Below are 20,138 nucleotides of genomic sequence, written 5' to 3' on the forward strand. Positions count from 1 at the left end.
CTTCTGCAGTGTTGGCAAAAGGTCCCAGCACAGTGATATGCCTTCCCTCTCCCCCTCGATCCAATCCCCTCACCACATACCCGACTTTGCCCGTTGGCTCTCTGAACATCTACAGCCTGCATGGGGATTCCCAAAGCAGGAAGACCTTCAGCACTGTGCACCACCAGCGATGCAAGCCCCTGCCCCCGGGAGCCCACTGTGGGGTGGAGGGAAGGCAGCGCCCTTTTTTTCCAAGATGTGCCTGCAGCAGCACCATCCCCTCTCCTCCCGTTACATTTGGACTGTTTTCATCCCTGCTTTGAATTTTGATTCTTTAAAAACAAACAAACAAAACCTCACCCCCAGCCTTTGAATACCGCTTTGGAATTTCAGGTGTGTTGACTGCAGTCAGCTTAGCAGTACACACCCCGAGAAGCAGTCTGACCCCAGGGGCTTTTTGGACACTTAGGCACAGGCACAACTGTTTGTAAGCTTGCAGTTGTGGAATTACATTTTTCCTCAGTGTTATTTGCAAATAAAACATCAAAAAATTAAACGCAGAAGTCATTTTCAACAGCTTGATTTTTTTCTCCCCTAGATTTGACATGTTTAATTTCTAATTTTCATGACCTCGTTTACTTGTAAAGCCACTCTTGCTGTTTACCTCCATGACATACCCAGTGTGGGTCTGTGACAATTATGAGTATCGCTCTAGGACATATTTTCAGCAATTAAGGTAATGTAGATGATTGGGAAACAAGTTCATGAAGTTTGGCAAAGACAATGCTAAGTCCTGGGCCTTCTTTTCTGATTCAGTGTGAAATGCTGCCTTTTACTATGGGAAAGTAATAAATTTTTGACTGCTATTTCTCACACTAGCGTTAAATTTGGCCACGAAATATATTTGCTACCTGACACAAAACAAGGAGAAATGATAAAAGGAAAAAAGGAGAAAAAGGAAAAGGAGAAAGCTGTTTCTTTAATCAAGGACAGCTAGGGATCTGGAAAATAAAAATATATTGTGCTAAGGACCAATGGCATATGATATCTCTAAAGGGGATGATTCCTTTATTGACTTTCTGGATATTCTGCTTCAAGGGAAGTAAACCCACATTATTGTTCTTATCACAAAACTTTCCACAGAAATTAGAATAATGTAACTGAAAGACAGCACTGTTCCCATACTTGCAAAATTGATACTGAAGAGCTTGCCGAGGCCTCTGGTTTTGTTTTCTCTGTTAGTACTGCCACTTTTTTGGCTAATTCCCTAAGGAAACAAGGTTTATACAACTGTACCAGTTTCTCCCTGCCTCAGCTTCCCTTCCCCAAGCGCCTTAGTTAGCCTGTAACTGGTTGGCCCATTTCAACCAAATTCGGACAAGGGAGGGAAATCTCCATTGCTGGGACCAACCTCAGAAGTCAGCAGCAGTTCCCAGCTCCCAGGTCCACACGTGCCCTGCAACCTCATCCACTCCCGTTTTATGCTAGCAAGAACAGAAAAAAATCAACGGTTCAGACATATTCTTTTTTCCTGCCAAATCAGTGACCACAGAGTTTATTTTTATTACTGCTTTTTATTTAATGGCAAAGTTCATTCTTTCCTGCTTTTCAACTTTTTTAATCGTCTTTTACATTCCAGGCTAACAAGAAACACCATCTGAAAAATGCTAATACACTTCATCACATTGCTCCTAGGGTTATGATTCCACGACATCATTTTGAGCCAGTAGGTAACTCTCATGCTACGTCGTTTTTTCTAGAATCCAGTCTGAATACTCAGCAACTTTTGTGTAGACACCGGGCTGCCTGGGGCGAGCGCACCCTTCACCCCAGCTGGTGATGCCCACCAGATACCACACCTCCTCGTGCTTGCATGACAGCGGCCCTCCTGAATCTCCCTGTGTCACAGAAGAAAAAGACAGAGCACGCAAGGAAGAGCTCTCGTCAGTATTTCTCTCTCAAAGCAAGCCTTGATTAAAATCAGCATCATTCCGCGTTAACACCAGCATAACTGCCTAGATTTCAATCACTTTTGCTTAAGGCTAATTAACAGCGTACTGAAGCAGGTTTTCTGTTTTTCTAGTAAATTGACTTCTAAATACTTTCCAGTCATTGCAGATAATTTCCACTTCCCATGAAGGCTCAAAACTACAGGCTTTTTTTTTTTTTTTAATTTATCTACGTACACTGATTTAAAACCCAATGAAGACTAAATGTGCAAGTGAGAAAAACAGTGAATTTGCCAATGTTCTCTCTTATGACCTTGGTTTTAGTACATAAAACTCAGTTCTCTACATGGCTTATCTTGTTTGAGTGACTCTGTCCCTCTCAGGATAAAACACCTCCCTGTTTTCTTTTCCTATTCCTAACTGATCTTTCTGAACAGAAGGTTCTTTAGTGTAGCTGTTATGAGTTGTTGAGACAATAGCAAGCGTGTAATTTTTATAAAACAGCATCTCCATATTCTGGTACACTATATCAGGTAAAGAAAGCTCCGAGTATTTTTATTCCTAATTACTCAATACCGATCATAGTAACAGTAACATTTTAACATAAAAATGTTAACTGTTAAATGCTTAAAGTGAAAATACTGTATTTGGTAGAGAATTTAACCTTACTAGTCAGACTATTTTCTTCTTGCATAAATTAACTCAGAATATTTAAATTAATGGAAGTGCGTGAGTTTACACTCAAGCAGAGAATTTGGCTCACTGAACTCACGCTGTTGTGACATTTTCAATTCTAATGATGAACAGTCTGCTCAGGTTGTCTTTAGCTTTCCATTCCCCATGCATTTTAATAGCATTGCTAGCACCCTCCCTTCTGGTTTGTACACAGTGGATGCTCTAAAATAAGATTTCATGTACTGTATTTCATGACAAGAAATAAAAACATCACATAGGAAATCTGCTTTTATTGGAGAAACGCTTTGAGATACTATACTTGCTCTCTTTGGATTTCTGATACTCTGAAGGAATACTGTTTTATTCTCTAAATGGATGAGAGAGATATATATACACACACACTCAGAGTTTCTTATCCATGGAATCTATCCCTAAAGGTTTCAATGTCACATAAGAAACGTTTTGCATATACCTTGATTTTCAGTGCTTTTGACATGCAAAAGTGACAAGTTAATCAACAGCTCTATTGATAACCATATTTTTCTAATGGCAATTAAAAAATAATTACAGTATTCAATTATATCTTCGAACAAATATATAATTGGAATATATGACTATATACTACTTCTTTTCCTTACCTTACAAGCATCCCTGCCACCTTCATCATAGCCAGCACAGATCACTTTGTCACCTATTCTGCGCTTCCGGTACCTTGCCTGGCATTCCTCTTTTGACATGAGGGGAACAGTAGCCTTCTGAAGAATATCTTCTACACGACCTATGTAACAGGTGGTACGAACAGAGAAATGTTTGCTTCTAGCAAAATAAAAGTTAAAATTAAACTCTAGAAATCCCCATACAGTGATATTACAAAGTTGGCGGCCGCTGCTTTTAGTGTGTTGTTAGATGTTCACGACACTGATTTTCCTTTTTTTATGTTAGTAAACAATGTTAATTTTCTGCTAATTTAAATGTTTTTATAATGCCATTTTATGTCTCATGACTGGGCGAGCTTCAAAACTCCCTTCTGATTTGCAATGAATCTTTGTATGAGTACAGCTTTCTGGACATTGGCCCTTGGAACCTGTCCTCCCATTAAGAGCATTGTGTTGCATTATTAACAATTATTTCTGAGTAATGTGTTACAATAGGATTGGAATCTCCACATTGCCAAATCTGTGCTGCTCCATGCCCTAGTAGTTTACAGGATGGAGAAATTTGCACATAGAGTAAATGAGAGTATTTGAGAGCAGCCTTTTCTTAGAAATTAACAGAAGAAATTAGCCTATACAGTATCTGCCTAAATCTGTTAGATTTCACATTGAACTCTAACCTTCCAATAGGAAGGTGTATAAAGGAAAGGACACTGTTTAAATAAGTGTGTATATATATACACACACACAAATATTACACATATAAAAATATAAATAAATACATGTAAAAACAGACTTTGATAATTAACAGCTATTTGGCCTACCTCCATATAAAATCAGAGGAGTTCAAATCCCATCTACTATCAAAACACAAAAGTCATTGGCATTGTTTATAATGAACCTTCACAATCATAAAAGCAACATACTTCAATCTCCGATCTCTAAAGTCATATGAATACAATCATGTAAAAAAAAAAGCATGGGTTATGTGCAGACTGTAATTCAAAACCTCACAGTTCAGTGATGAGTCTGTTGGCTTTTTTCAGCTGGGATCATGAAAAGGAGTGTGCATTCCAGATATATACTGGGTTTTGCCAGTAGATTAAGTTAGAATCTAAGGAAAAGTATTTGAGGGCTGTACAGGATATATTTAAGGTTGCATCCTTACATATTTCAAATTATTGAATCAAACAATTTATAAAATCTAATTTTTGTGTCAGGGCACGGAGTTATTTAAGGATAATTTCATACATCTTTCAAATATGCTTTATGATGCCTTAATAGAAGTATATTCTAATTCAGAATTATATTACAGTGATGGCAGATAGCAATAATGGTAGCCGAGAACATAGTAGAATTTTCTTTCAAAAAAGAAGGGGGTTTTCTTTAAAAAAAAAAAAAAAAAAGGGAGGGTTGGGTTTTTTAACCACATGATTTTTGCAAATACAAGAACTCACTGTTTAAATGTTTGTCTGTACCTTTTTCTTTTCTGTAACCCCATCCAATTACCCAACAGTTGGTATAAAGTATGTTAGCATCTTCTTTTGATGGCAGGCAAATAGGCAGTTGAAGATCTAAAATATGATTAAAAATATTGGTTTGACCAGCAGAGACAACTGCAACATTAAGGTTTTGTGGGCACCTACACGACCCCTGATGATAGCCTCCATGTTATGCTTTGTCCCTTACACTATGTATTGTTCCAGTCACATAAGTAAAAGCCACCCATTTTCTTTTCAAAGCCAACAGAATGAGATTCTCCTCAAACCCCAGTAACTGCACGTTAAAGGAAGCCAGCCCAGGTGTCATGCACTGCCATACCAATGCCAGCCCTGTGTCATCCGGCACATTTTCAGAATTCCTCTGGAATACACTACATACCAGTAAAATTCATAGGCTTATCAAGTTTCATTAAAGCAATGTCATATCCAGTCTGTGCGTATTTATACTGTGGGTGAACAATAATCTCTTCCACTTTGAAGAAGGGCGTATCCTCATTTATTTCTGATTGTTTTAAAATACCAGCATAAACACGCCAAATGTTGGGATTCTCAAGACTGAGGGAAAAAGACAAACAGTCAGTCTGTGGCAAAAGATTTGCACTGATTTAGAGTTTGTGTGCAGATGCCAACATCTTCTGTTACTCCTGAATGTACAGTGAACAGCACTGAGGTAATTCTTTCCATTTTTTATTTTCACACTCTCAAAACTAAAAAAAAGTTCGTTTTTTCTCTTCCCTCCACTTCTTCTTTCTGTTCCTCTTCCTATTCATATTTTCATCCCCATATCAGTTTTCTCTCTCCTTTATGTTCAGACTCTCATTGTCCTGATCTTTCTTCATCCTCCTTCCCCTTCTGCCTTCTTTTATTTTCTCTTTTTCTTTTCTCCCTTTTTTTTTTTTTTTTTTAATTTTCAAGGGCCTACTGCAAGCCCTGAAGTAGTAAATGAGATTCTTTCCATTCATTCCAACACAACAGCTTTTCTAGTAATGAAAATAGGGTTGGGAATATAAATTCAAGTAGAGTCTATTCTGACATTTATTTGTTAGAAAAATGACACTAGCCATGTAAATATAGATTAGAAACTGTAATATCATAGACCTATATGAAAAGTTCCAGTTAATCTTTATGATTTCAACTTTACTTTGAGTAAGTTTAAGGGATATTTCATTGTGATATTCTACCATTAAGGCAACCTAGAAGTTTTGGTACATGCAGTGAAGAAGATGCAAAACTTGTCTTAAATAAACTTTCCAAAAATTTTGAAGATTTTATATATGAATTCATAAATATCAGTTAGGTATAATAATTTCCAATTAACAAAGTCTTTTTTTTTTTTTTTTTTTGCAAGCATATCTTCTCCTTTTGCCTTTTATAATACTGGTAAATTCTACACTGGATAGCAGGTAGAGAATGGTATTTTTTATATAGGGTTTTTTAGAGACTTTAACCACTTTTATAAAGTTTGCCACTGGAGGCAAAATATTGGCAATACTCTTCCATGCGAAAACAATAATGGGTAACTTACTACACTGCATAAGTAAAAATGCCTGATTTTGGACCATGTTGCTGGGTCAACATCCTCTTCTTTGAAGCATTTTAGCTGTTACCTGTCCCTTTTCTCCCATCAGACTGCATTATAGCCTTACACTTTTCACTCTGTAAACGACCTCCTTTACAGGTGATGACAGTCTAACAAAGGAAATGAATCATCTACGTGACAATTAAATCAGCTCTTCACAACACAAGTAATGTCATGACCCAAATCTGATGGTAATTTGATTAACAATGCAGACTATATGCATCGGTGCAAATTAGCAATGTCTTAGGTATTGGCTGCTTTAAATTTTGTTCCTACAGCTGAAATCGGCACTAAAAATAGGGTATTAATTGACTAATTGATAGAATTTGGGAAAAAAAAAACTGTTAAAGGAAAACCAGGACAATTGGGATCTGGATGTTTCATGTAATGCAGAGACAGGTAGCTTAGGTACCAGAAGCAGCCTAATTGGACCCCCACAGAGATTTACTTTGTGTCCTGGTCAAACGAGTTAACTTGCTGAGCATCCTGCTGCTGAAGCTATCAGTTTAGTACCATTTCTTAAGTGCCACGGAGAAATCTCTGAGATAAGTCATTTGAAGTTTATGAAATGAAATAACCTAGCAACAGATTTTCCTTAATAGATGATATGGTAAGTAAGAAAAAGCTTATATCGCATGAGAATGTCTAAGTTTCTGTAGGTATCTGGTGTCTGCTTTAGAATTTAATCTTCTAGATGCATTAAAATAATTTAGCATCAGTAGTACAATACTGTGTTACAAAGGGACAAAGTATGGAGTTCCAGTTACGTTAAAGATATGAATAGTCTACCTTGGGGGTTCACCTTTTGGTTACATTAAAACAGTTTATTTTATTCTAGTCCTCATTTTTATTTTTCTGAAAGGTAGATCTCAGCTTATCTCGCATGCTGGATGAAATTTTTGGTTTTATTTGTACATTTACATTTAGGCCTCACCTCATGACGCAGTGAGCAGCTGTAAGAATCCACTGGTTGCTGATGATAGAGCCCCCGCAGAGGTGTCTCTGACGAGACAACTTCAGGTGCAAGCTGACTTGCCACGGCCATTCACCAGGGGAAGAGTCTGTCCCTCCAACGATCCTAATAGTTCTTGCAGAATGCTGCATACACACTATAGAAATAATTTAAAACTGTGCATAAAGATAATTCGCACTCACCAATGAAAAATGAAGATGAGACTACTGCTGATCCCTGAATAGGGACCGATCTATTGCAAAGAAGGTGATACATGGTACATTCTAATCCCTTTATGATTTATGAACATAAAGTCTATTAAAACCAAGCTCACAGTGCTACTGTTGGTGTTTACAATGTGCAGACCTGGCCGACTTCACTTTTTCAGAACGCTCTTTAACTTCACAAGGCGTCCCACTGGGACAATGCAACCAATTCAATGCAACCAATTTAAAAAGGAAAAAAAAAAAAAAAAACACGGAGGTTTTGGCTTCCTGTACTGAAATCAGTTAAGCACTGTCTCTTTTACATGAAAGAAGGTTTACTTACCAGTACTGGCTTTTTTTTTACATAATCTTAGTGAGTATCCAGAGATTCTTCCTGGCCCATGTACTATTTCCACTGGAGACCCATTCGAGGACATTCTTAGGTGACACTCACACTTTCTGTCAATTAATTAATGCAAAGATTCAGTCCGTACTTTTTTATGCAGAACACATACATGACCCCCTCACCAAGTCTGCGGAATGATTATTTCAGCAGTCTTTGAACATTTTAAAAAAATATATCTCACCTTTCCTCATTGCATGAATCTTGGAGGGGAAAGTAGGTAAAAAATTGGCAGCGGATCACATCTGTGCAAACCTGCTGACAGGCTCTGTGTCCTTTAGTATAAGTGACATTGAGTTCATCTCCCAAAAAATTCATATGTGTATAAGTGCGAGAATTGCAGGCTGTAGGAATGAGTGCATTCCAAGCATCAGAAAGTCTATTAATTTGATTAATTCAAAATTAGTATTTTTATTGTAATTTATTGTTTACCAGGAAAGGATCTTCTGCAATTTAGGAGACCAAAGCCTGATACAGCATTTTCTCGTGATGTAAGTGCCTCTGGTATCCCACTTGTTGATGTCTTGAGAAGGCAAAGATTTCTAAAATGAAAAATGTTTTACAATAACTAAATCTGTTCTCACATCTTAAAATTGATTGTTTAGGTACTGGTAAGGGAAGGTTCTTTCTTAAATGTGTTTTTTCTCCCAAGTCTCTATCTGTAAAACTATTTCATACGAAAATGCGTTCATTAAGTTCACTAGTTCACACTAAATTGAGGGGGCTTTTGTAGTTTTGTGAAATGGCATATGACTGTACTACTAAAGGTCGTACAGTAGTTATACATACATAGAAGAGGTGACTTTAGATGATACATGCCATCCCAGCTTTGCTTCTCCCTGAAATTCCTTTGAAACTTTATTCTTCTGTTTTGTGTGGAATGTAGATTTGTAACTATTCTCACTACTAAGTATGAAAGAAGGATGCTCATTAGAAACATTTTTAAACCTGTTAACTGTATCGAAAATCTTTTCAAGTAAACAACTTAATACTGCCAGGAAACCAGATGACTCTTTTGATAATTTCATAAAATTCAGCTTTAAGTCATTAAAGCAATCTGGAGACTCACTGTCTCTTTAGTGTGTATAACTCTCTTCAGATTAACACCAGATATGCAGCTGCAATACAAAACCCCTGATCACACTGGAGAACAGATGAAATGCCCACAGGAAATTATAAACTTACGAATACCAAACATGAAAAGCTGTGCTTTACTGAAAATAACCTTTTAACAAAAATTTCCATAAGTATAAGAAAATAGTAGTTAAAAAAGACTGTGTGCTTTTTTAAAAAATATCTACTTAGAGAATTAAAGTTGGTTGTCATATTCACCTTTGGGATTCTATTTGCCATTTCCTGGTAAAGTATGTAAAGAACAAGCACCTTGGAAAATATGTACAAATAGTTTGGCAGACAGAGGTATCAGGAGTGAAAAAACTTGTAATATTCATTCCTGAAAATTCTTGATCTTCAAATATGTCCATTTGACAATCTGTATAAAACAAGAACAAAATATCAAAATTCCAAATATTTTATTATGTCATCAGAATATTAAGGTTTACAGATTATTCATTTCTATCCTTATTCACATTTTCCTTCTTTTGTGACTGATAAGCTGGAAAGATAACACCACATTTTAACCAAAAACTATTTCTCAAGAACATTTTTGAGCATGTAAACTCATGGAGAAGACTACTGAGCAGGGATAAGCTTCGTATAGAGAAGAAGAGAAATGACATGTTAGAATACAGATTTGCTAACTTAATAGGGAAGGCTTTAAATTAGGAACAGTGGAGATCAGTGTACAAATCCACAGCTAGGAATAAATCATGGTAATCTAGGCAAAGCCTAAAATAATTAAGGTAATGGGTATATCTAAGAGGATCATGGGAAGACTAGAAGAAAAATAATGGGATGATCCTCTTAACACTTTATTAAATGCTATTTGAAAAGTAGGCAGAATGAGCAGGAGTACAGTCTGCCCTCTGACATGACCAAAATAACATAACAGAGGCTTGGCAGGGTAATTCACACAACCAGACTATGGATATAGAAGCTACAGGAAGTACTAGCATGTTTAGAAAGAGAAGAATGAGTTGCCTTCTCCAAAGATATACTTGAAGTCCTAGCTAAAATCGCAGTGCAACAATAAAAAGAGGAGAAAAGGAAGCACCAGCATGGAGGACGTTTCTTGAAACTATCAAGCTGTAAAGACAGTAAAAACAGTGAAATGATCCAAAACACAGGACTTGGTGGCAGCAGAGAACTTCAGCTGCCGAGAAAGTACAGCAGCCAAGTCGACACTTCCCGATGAGTTGTAGAAACATACTGGAAACATCTTACTACAGAAAGGGAAAAACAGTAAAAGGGAGAGGTAGGGCTTAATGTGACTCCTGTTAGTTTGATGAGGTTTTCAAAAAAACGTAAGCATGAAAGGACAACAATACTGGACAGTAATTAATATATAAAAAATAAGAATATTATATATTAATAATATAATTAGATTCCTATTATATAAATAATATAATATTAATATTAACAATAAGAACAAAAAAAAAATCAGAAGACTCGAAAATAAGGGTCAATTAACTCTGACAATTAGTAGGTAAGATCCCATGTTAAGGGGAAATAGAGTTCAGGAGAATGGATAGTTTCTAAAGACAATTATATTTAAAGCACAAGTCTGGATCTGAAAGTTTAGGGAAGCTAACCCATGATCTTATGATCGTTTGTTCAATATTCAAGGGAGGTACTTTGCAAAGGGCAGAAATACAGACAAGTTACTACGGATGGGTAATAGTATGTGTGCATAAGGACAAAATCAGAAAGGCAAAGGCACAAAATGAAAGGCCAAATAGGAAGGAACAAACTCTTGAAAGAAAAGTATGCAGTACTGTTCAATTAGCATAAAGAAAGGAGCTCAGGTTCTGCTCAGGGGAGAAGGAAAGCTAATGGCAAAGGACACAAGAAAGGCTAAAGAACTGCCTTCCCCCCCCCCCCCCCCTTCTTCATGAAAACAAACTGCAGTTAGATGGTCAACAACATTAGCGTTACTGAGCAGAGGGAAGAGGGCATGGTAGAACAGGAAACAGAGGAATCCCATAATATTGATGATTTCAGTGGTCTTAGAATCTGACTGAAGCAATCTCAAAGTTTCTTGGTACAATTTAGCTTTTGGTGTTCACAGAGGGTTGCTGTGATCCCGAAAGCTTTGAAAGGGGAAGCATCTATTTTTAAAATGATGACACTGGAACATATACAATGTAGGACTAGTCAGCCTGAATACAGTCAGAAAAAAACTAGAACAAATATTCAAATAAACCCATTTCAGACATTTACAACACAACAAGGCAGAAGGTGGTTCTGAGATTTTATGACTACATTTGACAAATCTCTGTCTGGACAGGTATAGCTGATCTGTCTTGGATTAGGACAGATGACCTCCTTAGATAACCTCTTGATCCAATAGTACTGTCTAGGCTTCTATGATCCCATGATTTATTCCTTCTCTCTCTCTCTCTCTCTCTCCTCTTGCCTTTCTCGCCAGACACAGAAAGCAAGAAAAGACAGGTAGGAACAAGATTGACCTTCACATGCTTTCAGAAATTCTGATTTAATTTGTGCTGGATCATTACTGCCATGTCATCACTGTCGTAAACCATAAATGTCTTTGATAAAGTCTCAAATGGCTTTTGATATTTTTTCTTTAACTTAAAATGATATTTGTGCATATGCTGCAGTCCCCCTCTTCTTCTCAAAGTCTGTGAGCAGGACCCTCCTGAGTACTGTGATTTTTCTCCTAACCATGAATATGTGTCTTTCTAGTATACCTTAATGCAAGAGTTTGCGGGGAAAAAAAAAAATCTTGCCTCCATTCTCTCTCATACACATAGTGAGGGAATAACTAAATTGTTTTCTTCTCTTTACAAAACTTTTTCTTCCTTTTTTTATTCTTCACACGTCATTTTTCTTTAAGTGTCTTCATTGTTAAGACCCAAACAAAACTACCTTTTCAATAGTTTCCAAAGATTATTCCTACAGTAGGACTAGCAGAGTCTGAAGAAAACCTATTGATATAGAAAAAAAGATGCAGAGTCTCTACAAAATGTGATTTCTATGGGAAAATTAGATTATCTGTGAGCTAAAATAAGGCTATATGGAAGCAGAAGAACATCACCACCATTAAGAAGGGGAAATATCACACAGTAAGACAAGGTGGAGGTAGATTTAAAAAAAGAAAAAAGAAAAAAAAAAAGAAAAAAGTGAAAGATGTTTCAATTGAGAATAAGAAAGTATAATACACACTGTTTGATCTTACACTCTTGAGAGATTTGCATGAGTAATGATTGCAGGAACAAACACAGACACTGCTTTCATCACAAATCACCCGCAAAACACAGAATACGTCCCCTAATATTAGCCAGTTGTATTAGAAAGCTGCAGGTCTTCATTAAAAATTTCTAAGTGCATACACGGTATACAAACAGAATTTAGAAAGCTTTATATTCCTCCTGATCTTTGACTTTGATGAGATTTTATCTTTCATTTTTGTATCCATGGTACAAAGATAGCAGGCAATTTCATCAAGCTAATCTTATGAAAGAATTCTTTAGATCTTCAAAGCAGGTAACTGTTTTTGTAAGACAAATGATAAAATGGAAAAATTAAAAAGATCTGAACCTCCTTTGTGCCTGAAAGTACTAACTATATTTGCAAGAAAAAGTTTATGTTAGAATTATTCTACATAATGAAACATTTATACATGTCAGAGAGAGACTGCACCTCATCATCCATAACCCTTAAAACTAAGCTGAATCAGAGATTTTAAATAGTTACCTATTTCAGAAAGCTGGCATGGCTTTAAAGAGAATCCAGACACAACCTCATCAAGCACCTTTATGCTGGTTGGAGTTCCTACACTGGTATGTTTCAAGAAGCATTTTTTACTGAGTGACAAAGAATAAAGAAAGTGGTAAGACAACAGGCCATCTTCCTTGGTCTACACCATCCTCCTGGCCCCAGAATTCCTACCATGGTGCATGTTCTGGCCATGGGCCAGAGCAATCTCCAGTCTCCAGAACAATCTTCAAATGAGGAACGGGGCTAGCTGAACAATGTTTAACTTGTAAAATTGAGCAGATTAACAGCTGAAAAATAGGCCTGATAAAAATGAAAGAATTTCTCCGGCTGCTCTGATGATGCTATTTTCAGAGCAATAAGCAGAGCAAGATTTAACAGAGCAATAATGCTGCACACCTACCAATACAATTTGCATATAAATATCTCCAGAGGATTTTCATGTTTTTCAGTGCTATGATAATCAAGTTTCTCTTTCTCTCCAACGGGCAAATGAAAGCTAATATACTACAGATATTTTCCTATCTGTAAGTTTGAATAAACGTTGCAAGGCACCTTAGACTGCTCTGAGATTTACTCTACTAAAGCACAGTGCTGTCCAAGGAAAGGGATTAAACCTGTATTTACCGAAAGCTTGCATTGTGAAATGTTTCTGAGGCATGTGTAAAAAAGTGACAATGGTTGTCATTGGTACATCTTTTTTGACACTGTTGATAGCTGTCAGCCATAGTAACATCGTAAGTTTCCCCTTCCATATCCAGTCCGATGTGGACATCTGGGCTGCAAGCTGTGAAAAAAGAGCAACCAAGTTCTGAAAACATGCGTCTATTCTTTTCCCCACCCCACACCCCAAACTGCCCAAAAGATAGCAGTTTGTATGACACAGCCCTCATAATCCATGCTTACTTCAGTTACATCATACTTCACATATACTTCTAGTAACAAAATCAGAAGTGTAGGTACAGTATAGTACCGCGCGGCAGAGAAAAAAGCTGGCAGACTTTGACAGTGCCTCTGCCTAAATGAGAGAGGAGCTCTAACCACTATGGCTGAGACCATGATGACATTAATCAAAGCAAGAACTCAGGATTAATACTAAAACATACTTTCCCATTTCCAAATTCATATAGCAGTTTGAAAGGCAAATTCTGTCCTCATAAACAACAGACATCTCCTATTTGAGTCAGAAGATTTAATTCACACTCCACAGAGGGAGAATTGGGACCGTGGGGTTTGAAATAGCCTTCCCCCATGCAGGATGCAGGTTTTGCCTCATGGTCAGTGGGGTCTCTTCACAGAACATGAGTCAGCCATTGGTGGGGACTCGTCAGCCACGAGTCATTGGTGGGGTTTTTAAACATATATGGGTAGATTTTCATTTTAGTGACATTAGTCTGATTCTAAAGTAACTCCAGTGATATCAATGAGTCTATATTGTGTAAAGAATAACATCCCACTGAAATCTATTTTACTGGGCCAAAGCTACTCAGAAACGTAAATGCGACAGGACGTTGGCAGGAAAGGGCTTTCAAAAGTCCCGACTGCTCTGAAAGGCAAATGGCAAGCAAAAGCAAGCACAACTGATTTGTCAATAGCTGCAGTGGAGAACTTGCATAAAGTAAGACCCATTTAGCCCTGGCACGCTGACGTGCTATACCAATAACACTAAAGGATTAGCCTGACATCTATAAGACAGTATTTGGCCTCAGAGTCAGGAAGTATATAAATATGTTCTTCCTTATTCTGTTTTTCTGCAGTCCCATGCTATGCTTAAAGCTGATCTCCTCTTAATGACATCATTATGATGGTACAAGTTTAAAACGTATTTAAAACAACACATTTAATAGGCTTTAAATATGCCCGCTGATAACTCGCAGGTATGGCATGCTGACACTAAGGCTTTGTGCATAGCACACATACACTAAAAGATGGAGCTGCTAATAAATTATTACACAGAATCATGAAGGCAGCAACATCACTTTGTGACTATGCACTTCTGCTTTGCTGGGCATCTGCTCTACAAAGTTACAAAGCAGGGTCACACACGCCATATGAGCAGCTTGCTGGAGTGAAATTGTAGTAGTAAACTAGACTTTAGAACTGGAGCTACCAGTTAAAGCACGTGCTCCCATCTGCCTCTAGCAAATGAAACAGTGACTGCAGGAGCATAATTTCCCTGTTACCTCGTCTGGGGAGCCTCAGTGGTGGATAATTGGGGCTGAAGGGTGAAAGCAGTGGAAGATTTTGTAAGCTGTGTTTGAAAGAGATCTGGCAAAGAACATACAAATCGCTGCTTGGCTGCTTCCCTGATTCTATTCCTTTTTCTCGAAATGCTAATTTTCTAACATCTGCTACATGATACAGAGCACAAAATGCATACATGTCAATAACTGTATCTTACCACTAATTTGGATGTTACACTGTTTTAAGGAATGTCCAGAGATAGCTCCTTCCATATCCACTTTCGGCAGCATTTCTGTATCGCTGTCTTTTAAGTAGCAGGAAAACCTGTGTTTTAAAATGCAGCAATTCACAGCTTTTGCAGTACAACACAGACTTTCATAATTGTTTCTCAGGTGAAATGCAGGCTGTCCAATATCCCTCAACATTAAAATTTAGACAACAAGTGCAATTTGTAGAACGATAGGGTAGAGCTGCATCTGCTTTGTTGGCACCGGTGGCAGAAGAGATTACTCAGTGTATGTGGGAGCTCCAAGAGATCTCATTAAAGCGAGAAGCAGAGCCCAAGGTTTGGAGGACAGAAACGCACTGGACAGAGAGAGGGAGGACAACCTCATCCTCTCAGGCTACTGAAGTTCTTAATTGTGAGAAAAATATGCTAAAGAGAGAGGGTGGGGGACAGTAGAGGGGACCACTGGAGATGTGAAATTGCTCACATTGTCCCTCAACAATAAATATTTGGCACAAAGGAGGGAGTGCACAGTCAGTTCTGTTTCCTTGAAAGGGTTGGTACGCGAGTATGAAAGATTGGACATTGCCAAATTTAATCTTTCGAATTTAAGCAAATACTCTTTTAGATCACCAGTTTCAAAGACACATGACATTGTTTTCCATGGCAACCCTGTAGCTTTCCCTGTGTGCCTGTGTTCTGCCAAAATGTTACCAAGTTCCTAAAATTATCACAGGAGACCAAGCAAAAGCCACACAAATATGAACATTTTACCTTTTTGCAGGGTCTTTAGTCCATGCCGCTGGCAAATACGTGAACAGCAGACAGGTAGGATGGTAAGTACACACTATTTGGCAGTAATTGGCACTCGGTGTAAAAACCGTAGCAAGGTCTCCTCCTTGGAAGTATGTATTTGCATAGATCTGAGTCACACATTCTGATACGGAATAACAAAATGCATAAATTATTAGAGATGGGAGCACGCACAGTTCACCAGGAGAGGGTGAAGCCACTGCTCCTCTTTGTCATTGACCTTGCTTTTAAGACAGTCTTTTGGCAGGAGAAGAGGGCGAGGGGGACAAGTAGTACAGTTTCTCTGAGAGTCTCATCTTTGCTCTCCAGCAGAAATAAAACTCTCTGGAGTGTCTCCCCCCATTCCCTGACTCATATACGATGCTGGAGCAGGGCAGCTTGAGCTGAGGCAGAAGCCCGAGCAGCAGGATGGGCCACAAGGCAGATCTGCATGGCAGAGAGGGAAGGGACCGTCTCATGGCAGATCTCAGGTGCGGCAGAAGCACCTTCTGAGAGAGACCAGTACAGAGCACCATTAAGAGGAAAACCAGAAGAAGGAAGTGCAGAGACCAAAAAGAGTTTGAAAGTTGTACGTGAAGACAGTTCTATTTTGTTTAGGGATGCTCTGAGGCCAGCGTCAGAGGTGGTGCCACTGTGCATAGCTTCAGTGGCTCCCAGCCTTTTATAAACCTTCTGCTCCCTCACACTCTACCTTGAATCCCCTCTGACTTGCTTTACAATGAAGAAAATACTGTTACAGGAATAGTGTCTCAGGAACTGCCCAGAATAAAAATGAACTCAACTACCGCTTCGCATCTGCAGGAATTCATCACCAATCCCATATTGAACTCTAATGAAACCCACTCACGCTGCAGAGCCGTGCAATGAAGGTACCTAAGCAGCAACCTGTTCCTGTCTTTCAAAATGAAGGCATTTGTATGATCTCCGTCTTAAAACACCCAAAAGGTCTGGCTTTGCAGAGGAGCCCACTCTCTTCTTGTATTTTGCCCTCCAAAGGGGTAGCAAATTGGCAAATATACCAATTTTTATTCCTGTATCTACAAAAGTGCTTTTTCTTAGCTAAAAGCTAAAGAGAAAATACTGTATTTTTACAGAATAGGAGGACACCCAACTGAAAACATTTTATCTAGCTGCTTAATCTGTTACTATAGAGCTATCATACTGTATCAAAAGCTATTTCAAATGAAAACAAATGGAAGTATCATATTGGATTTTGCAGTTGTAAAATATAACAAGTTCATTTTATTTGTTAATGTGATTATAAACTATACTTAGGTAATTCTATGCTTCCTGCACATGGGTAAAAACTATAATTTACCCCCCAAAAAAGGAAAAAGTAAGGAATTATTAGACATATGTGCAAGATATGCTAATATCTTTCAAAGGTTAATTTCTTGTTAACACAAAATTTGTACTTTATAAACATCCAAATTTGCTGGTATACACACTTTCAAGACCTTTCTCTAAAAATTGGTATTTATTATTCTCAGTAGAGTTTCTTCGCCCAACTTTGTCATTAACAGAATAGCATTTTCTATTACTTAGAACACTCTAAGCGAATTCTAAAGTCAAAGGAAAAGAATATTGCAATTATTTGCTGTATCAGACATTTTTGATCTTATTTACCTTCTTCTAGTGTAAATTAACACCAAAAAAAATTGATTTATGCTGTAAAACTATGTACCATGTAAAACTATGCCAGTTCTGAATACTTTAACAAAAATATGTTTCCTAGGCCTCAGAAATGTTCCAAGATTTTAGTTTTGCTGAGATTTCAATCCATGTAAAACATTTCCTTAAATAATACTACATTTACCAAACAGATTTTGCTAAAAGGCTGAGTTACCTAATTTTCCTCCGAGAAAACAGTTAATACATTACTGAACATAAACCTGTGTTAGGTCTTAGTTATAATTTATCAGCACAGTGAACTTCAGGGAAACGCAATGCAATTTTTGTAGTTTGACTTTTGCTAACTGAACAAGGTAAATCATTAACACAGACTGACATTGAAAAATATACACAATCACTAATTTTCAGCATATGAGAGAGTTCTAAAAAATAATTTACAATAAAACAATTGGTTCTGAAGTTACACTTATTGCAATAGTCTTTCAAGCATGATAGTACGTAAGTGTTACACAGATACTTTTTAAATCAGTAATTTCATGCAAAGGCAATGTGTGAATAAGACTGAAGGTTGGTGGGGTTTGTTTATTTTTTTTAAAAAAAAAAGGATGTTGGCTCTGAAGCTCAGCTGCTGTCCCTCAGTGAGGCTGCTGGCCTGAGTGGCTCCTGCACCATGGCCGTCAGTCCTGCCTCCTACCCCGCGGGCAGTGTCTGGGGAAAGGGCTGAGGCTCTTAAGCCAGCTTACCCCAGCACTGCCGGACTGAGCCTGCGGCAGCCAGCACACATTGCCGCAAACTTTAGAGAGCTCTAGTTTGTGCTGGGGGGAACCAGCTTAGAGCAAAGTCAGCTGAAAAGCACGGGGCGCCACTCCACCTCCCGCACTCCCCATCAACCGCAAAAGGCTCCCTTCCTAAGCTGCTGCTAAAGCTGCCAACCTCGCTGTTGGGTGTAGGACACCGAACATCACACTGATTTCACAGTTATGAGCTGGATGCAGCCTCAGTCCGATAGAGAAAACTGCCAGTAGCATGGTCCCGTGCGTGCTGGGCGAGGTGTCAGCATGCGGGGTGGGTGGCAGGACAATGTCAGTAAAGCCCCATTAGAAAGTTCCACGTCAGGCAACAAGGTTATGTGAGTTACCCAAACTTAACTGAGCGCAACGCAGCAGAAGCAAGACAGCTCTCTCAGGACCAGACTGCAGTTATTAATCATCTCCCCTTCTAGAAGAGTTGTGTTACTCTGTGTGCCTATCTTAGGAATTATATATTCACTTACCACTGTAAACGGAAGCAAGTAAGAAAATGAAATAAAAAGTCTGATAAATCCAAATCATCCTAAAAAACACAAAATCATTCTTTAGGATATGTTTAATAAGGGGTGTATAATTAGTTTTATAAAGTACCGCAAGGCATATCACTGATTTACACTTGTACTGTTACACCGTTCATTCAAAATGACATTGAGAATTACAAATTACAGCCGTGATATGCAGTTACGGCATATATGAAGTAGCATAAAAGAGCAACAAAGGTTTGACCTTTACTTATGGTTGCAAGAAGCAATAAAGCTTATAAGCACTTAGAGAATTTCTGCTTTGTTTTACAGCAGAATATTTATTCTTGCTTAGACTGGGAGCAATATTCCATCAAAATATCATTATTAATCCTGACTCTGTCCTGGTAGTTAAGCAGATACTATTATCAACGTAGCAAACAAATGACTTGTATTCACTGCTTCTGGTAAATGTAATATGAATTTTAAACCATTTCTTTTTTTTTTTTCCACATGCTACAACTTAAGCTGTGAAAGAATCAAATAAACTAACCACACAACACAATCCATAAACAGATCAACATACACTGTCTTGTTGCTATGAAAACCTTCCACTGAATATCAGTTGTAATAACGATTACATACCTGAACATACAGTAGGTCTGGATGAATGGAGAAGGTTTATGCTCTACTGGAAAAAAAAAAAAAAAAAAAAAATCAACAGTTTGTGTTAAATATTACTGTGCCTGCAATACTAACTTATCTTTAATATTTACTTTGAATGAGTACTCTTTCTGTCAATATTGTTACCGACCTTGGACCACATTTTCAGAGCACACATCATCCAGACCACACTGAAATCGATCTCCAGGTTTTACACCAGCTGAGCATCTGCCTCTTGATGATATTTTAAAATAAGAGGCAAACCCCTGGTTCAGAACAGCCAGAGTATCTGCTACTAGCACACGAACCTACATAAACAGGGAATGAGATTCGTCTCAAGAGTAAATCCTGAGCTGGGGTTGGGGGGAAATCCACACGCAATCAGTAAGACTAGTGACTCAGACCTAAGTAAATGACACCATCATGAAACTACTGTAACTGAGGACAGAATCGTCACCTATGTTTTCTTACTGTTACACCATATTCTTGAGGCATTCCCTTGGCAAATAGAGACAGCTATATTCTTCAACTATGTATTCTGTGCTCTGTTTTCTTTAACATCAGTTCCAGTTCTTATTCCTCCTTTTCGATACTC

At 37.9% G+C, this 20,138-nt stretch overlaps 1 protein-coding gene across 4 annotated transcripts; it reads right to left on the reverse strand.

The window, feature by feature from the left end:
- Positions 1-1,508: 1,508 nt before the first annotated feature.
- Positions 1,509-19,561, reverse strand: F11 (coagulation factor XI). Of its 4 annotated transcripts, XM_076336359.1 has the most exons (15): positions 19,526-19,561; positions 18,884-18,942; positions 15,940-16,102; positions 15,157-15,263; positions 13,383-13,542; positions 12,735-12,844; positions 9,231-9,390; positions 8,331-8,440; positions 8,083-8,242; positions 7,839-7,954; positions 7,272-7,446; positions 5,138-5,313; positions 4,735-4,830; positions 3,242-3,381; positions 1,509-1,877 (listed from the first exon to the last, which is right to left on the reverse strand). In XM_076336359.1, the coding sequence occupies exons 1-15, from the start codon at positions 19,531-19,533 to the stop codon at positions 1,722-1,724; spliced, it is 1,896 nt and encodes a 631-aa protein (XP_076192474.1). In that variant the 5' UTR covers positions 19,534-19,561; the 3' UTR covers positions 1,509-1,721. The 4 variants fall into 4 exon arrangements, with proteins under 4 accessions (XP_076192474.1, XP_076192475.1, XP_076192476.1 ...); XM_076336360.1 differs by lacking the exons at positions 4,735-4,830; positions 5,138-5,313 and having other exon boundaries at positions 1,813-1,877; XM_076336361.1 differs by lacking the exons at positions 1,509-1,877; positions 3,242-3,381; positions 5,138-5,313 and having other exon boundaries at positions 4,736-4,830.
- Positions 19,562-20,138: the final 577 nt, after the last annotated feature.

The sequence above is a fragment of the Aptenodytes patagonicus genome, chromosome 4, assembly GCF_965638725.1.
Source record: "Aptenodytes patagonicus chromosome 4, bAptPat1.pri.cur, whole genome shotgun sequence".
NCBI lineage: Eukaryota > Metazoa > Chordata > Aves > Sphenisciformes > Spheniscidae > Aptenodytes > Aptenodytes patagonicus.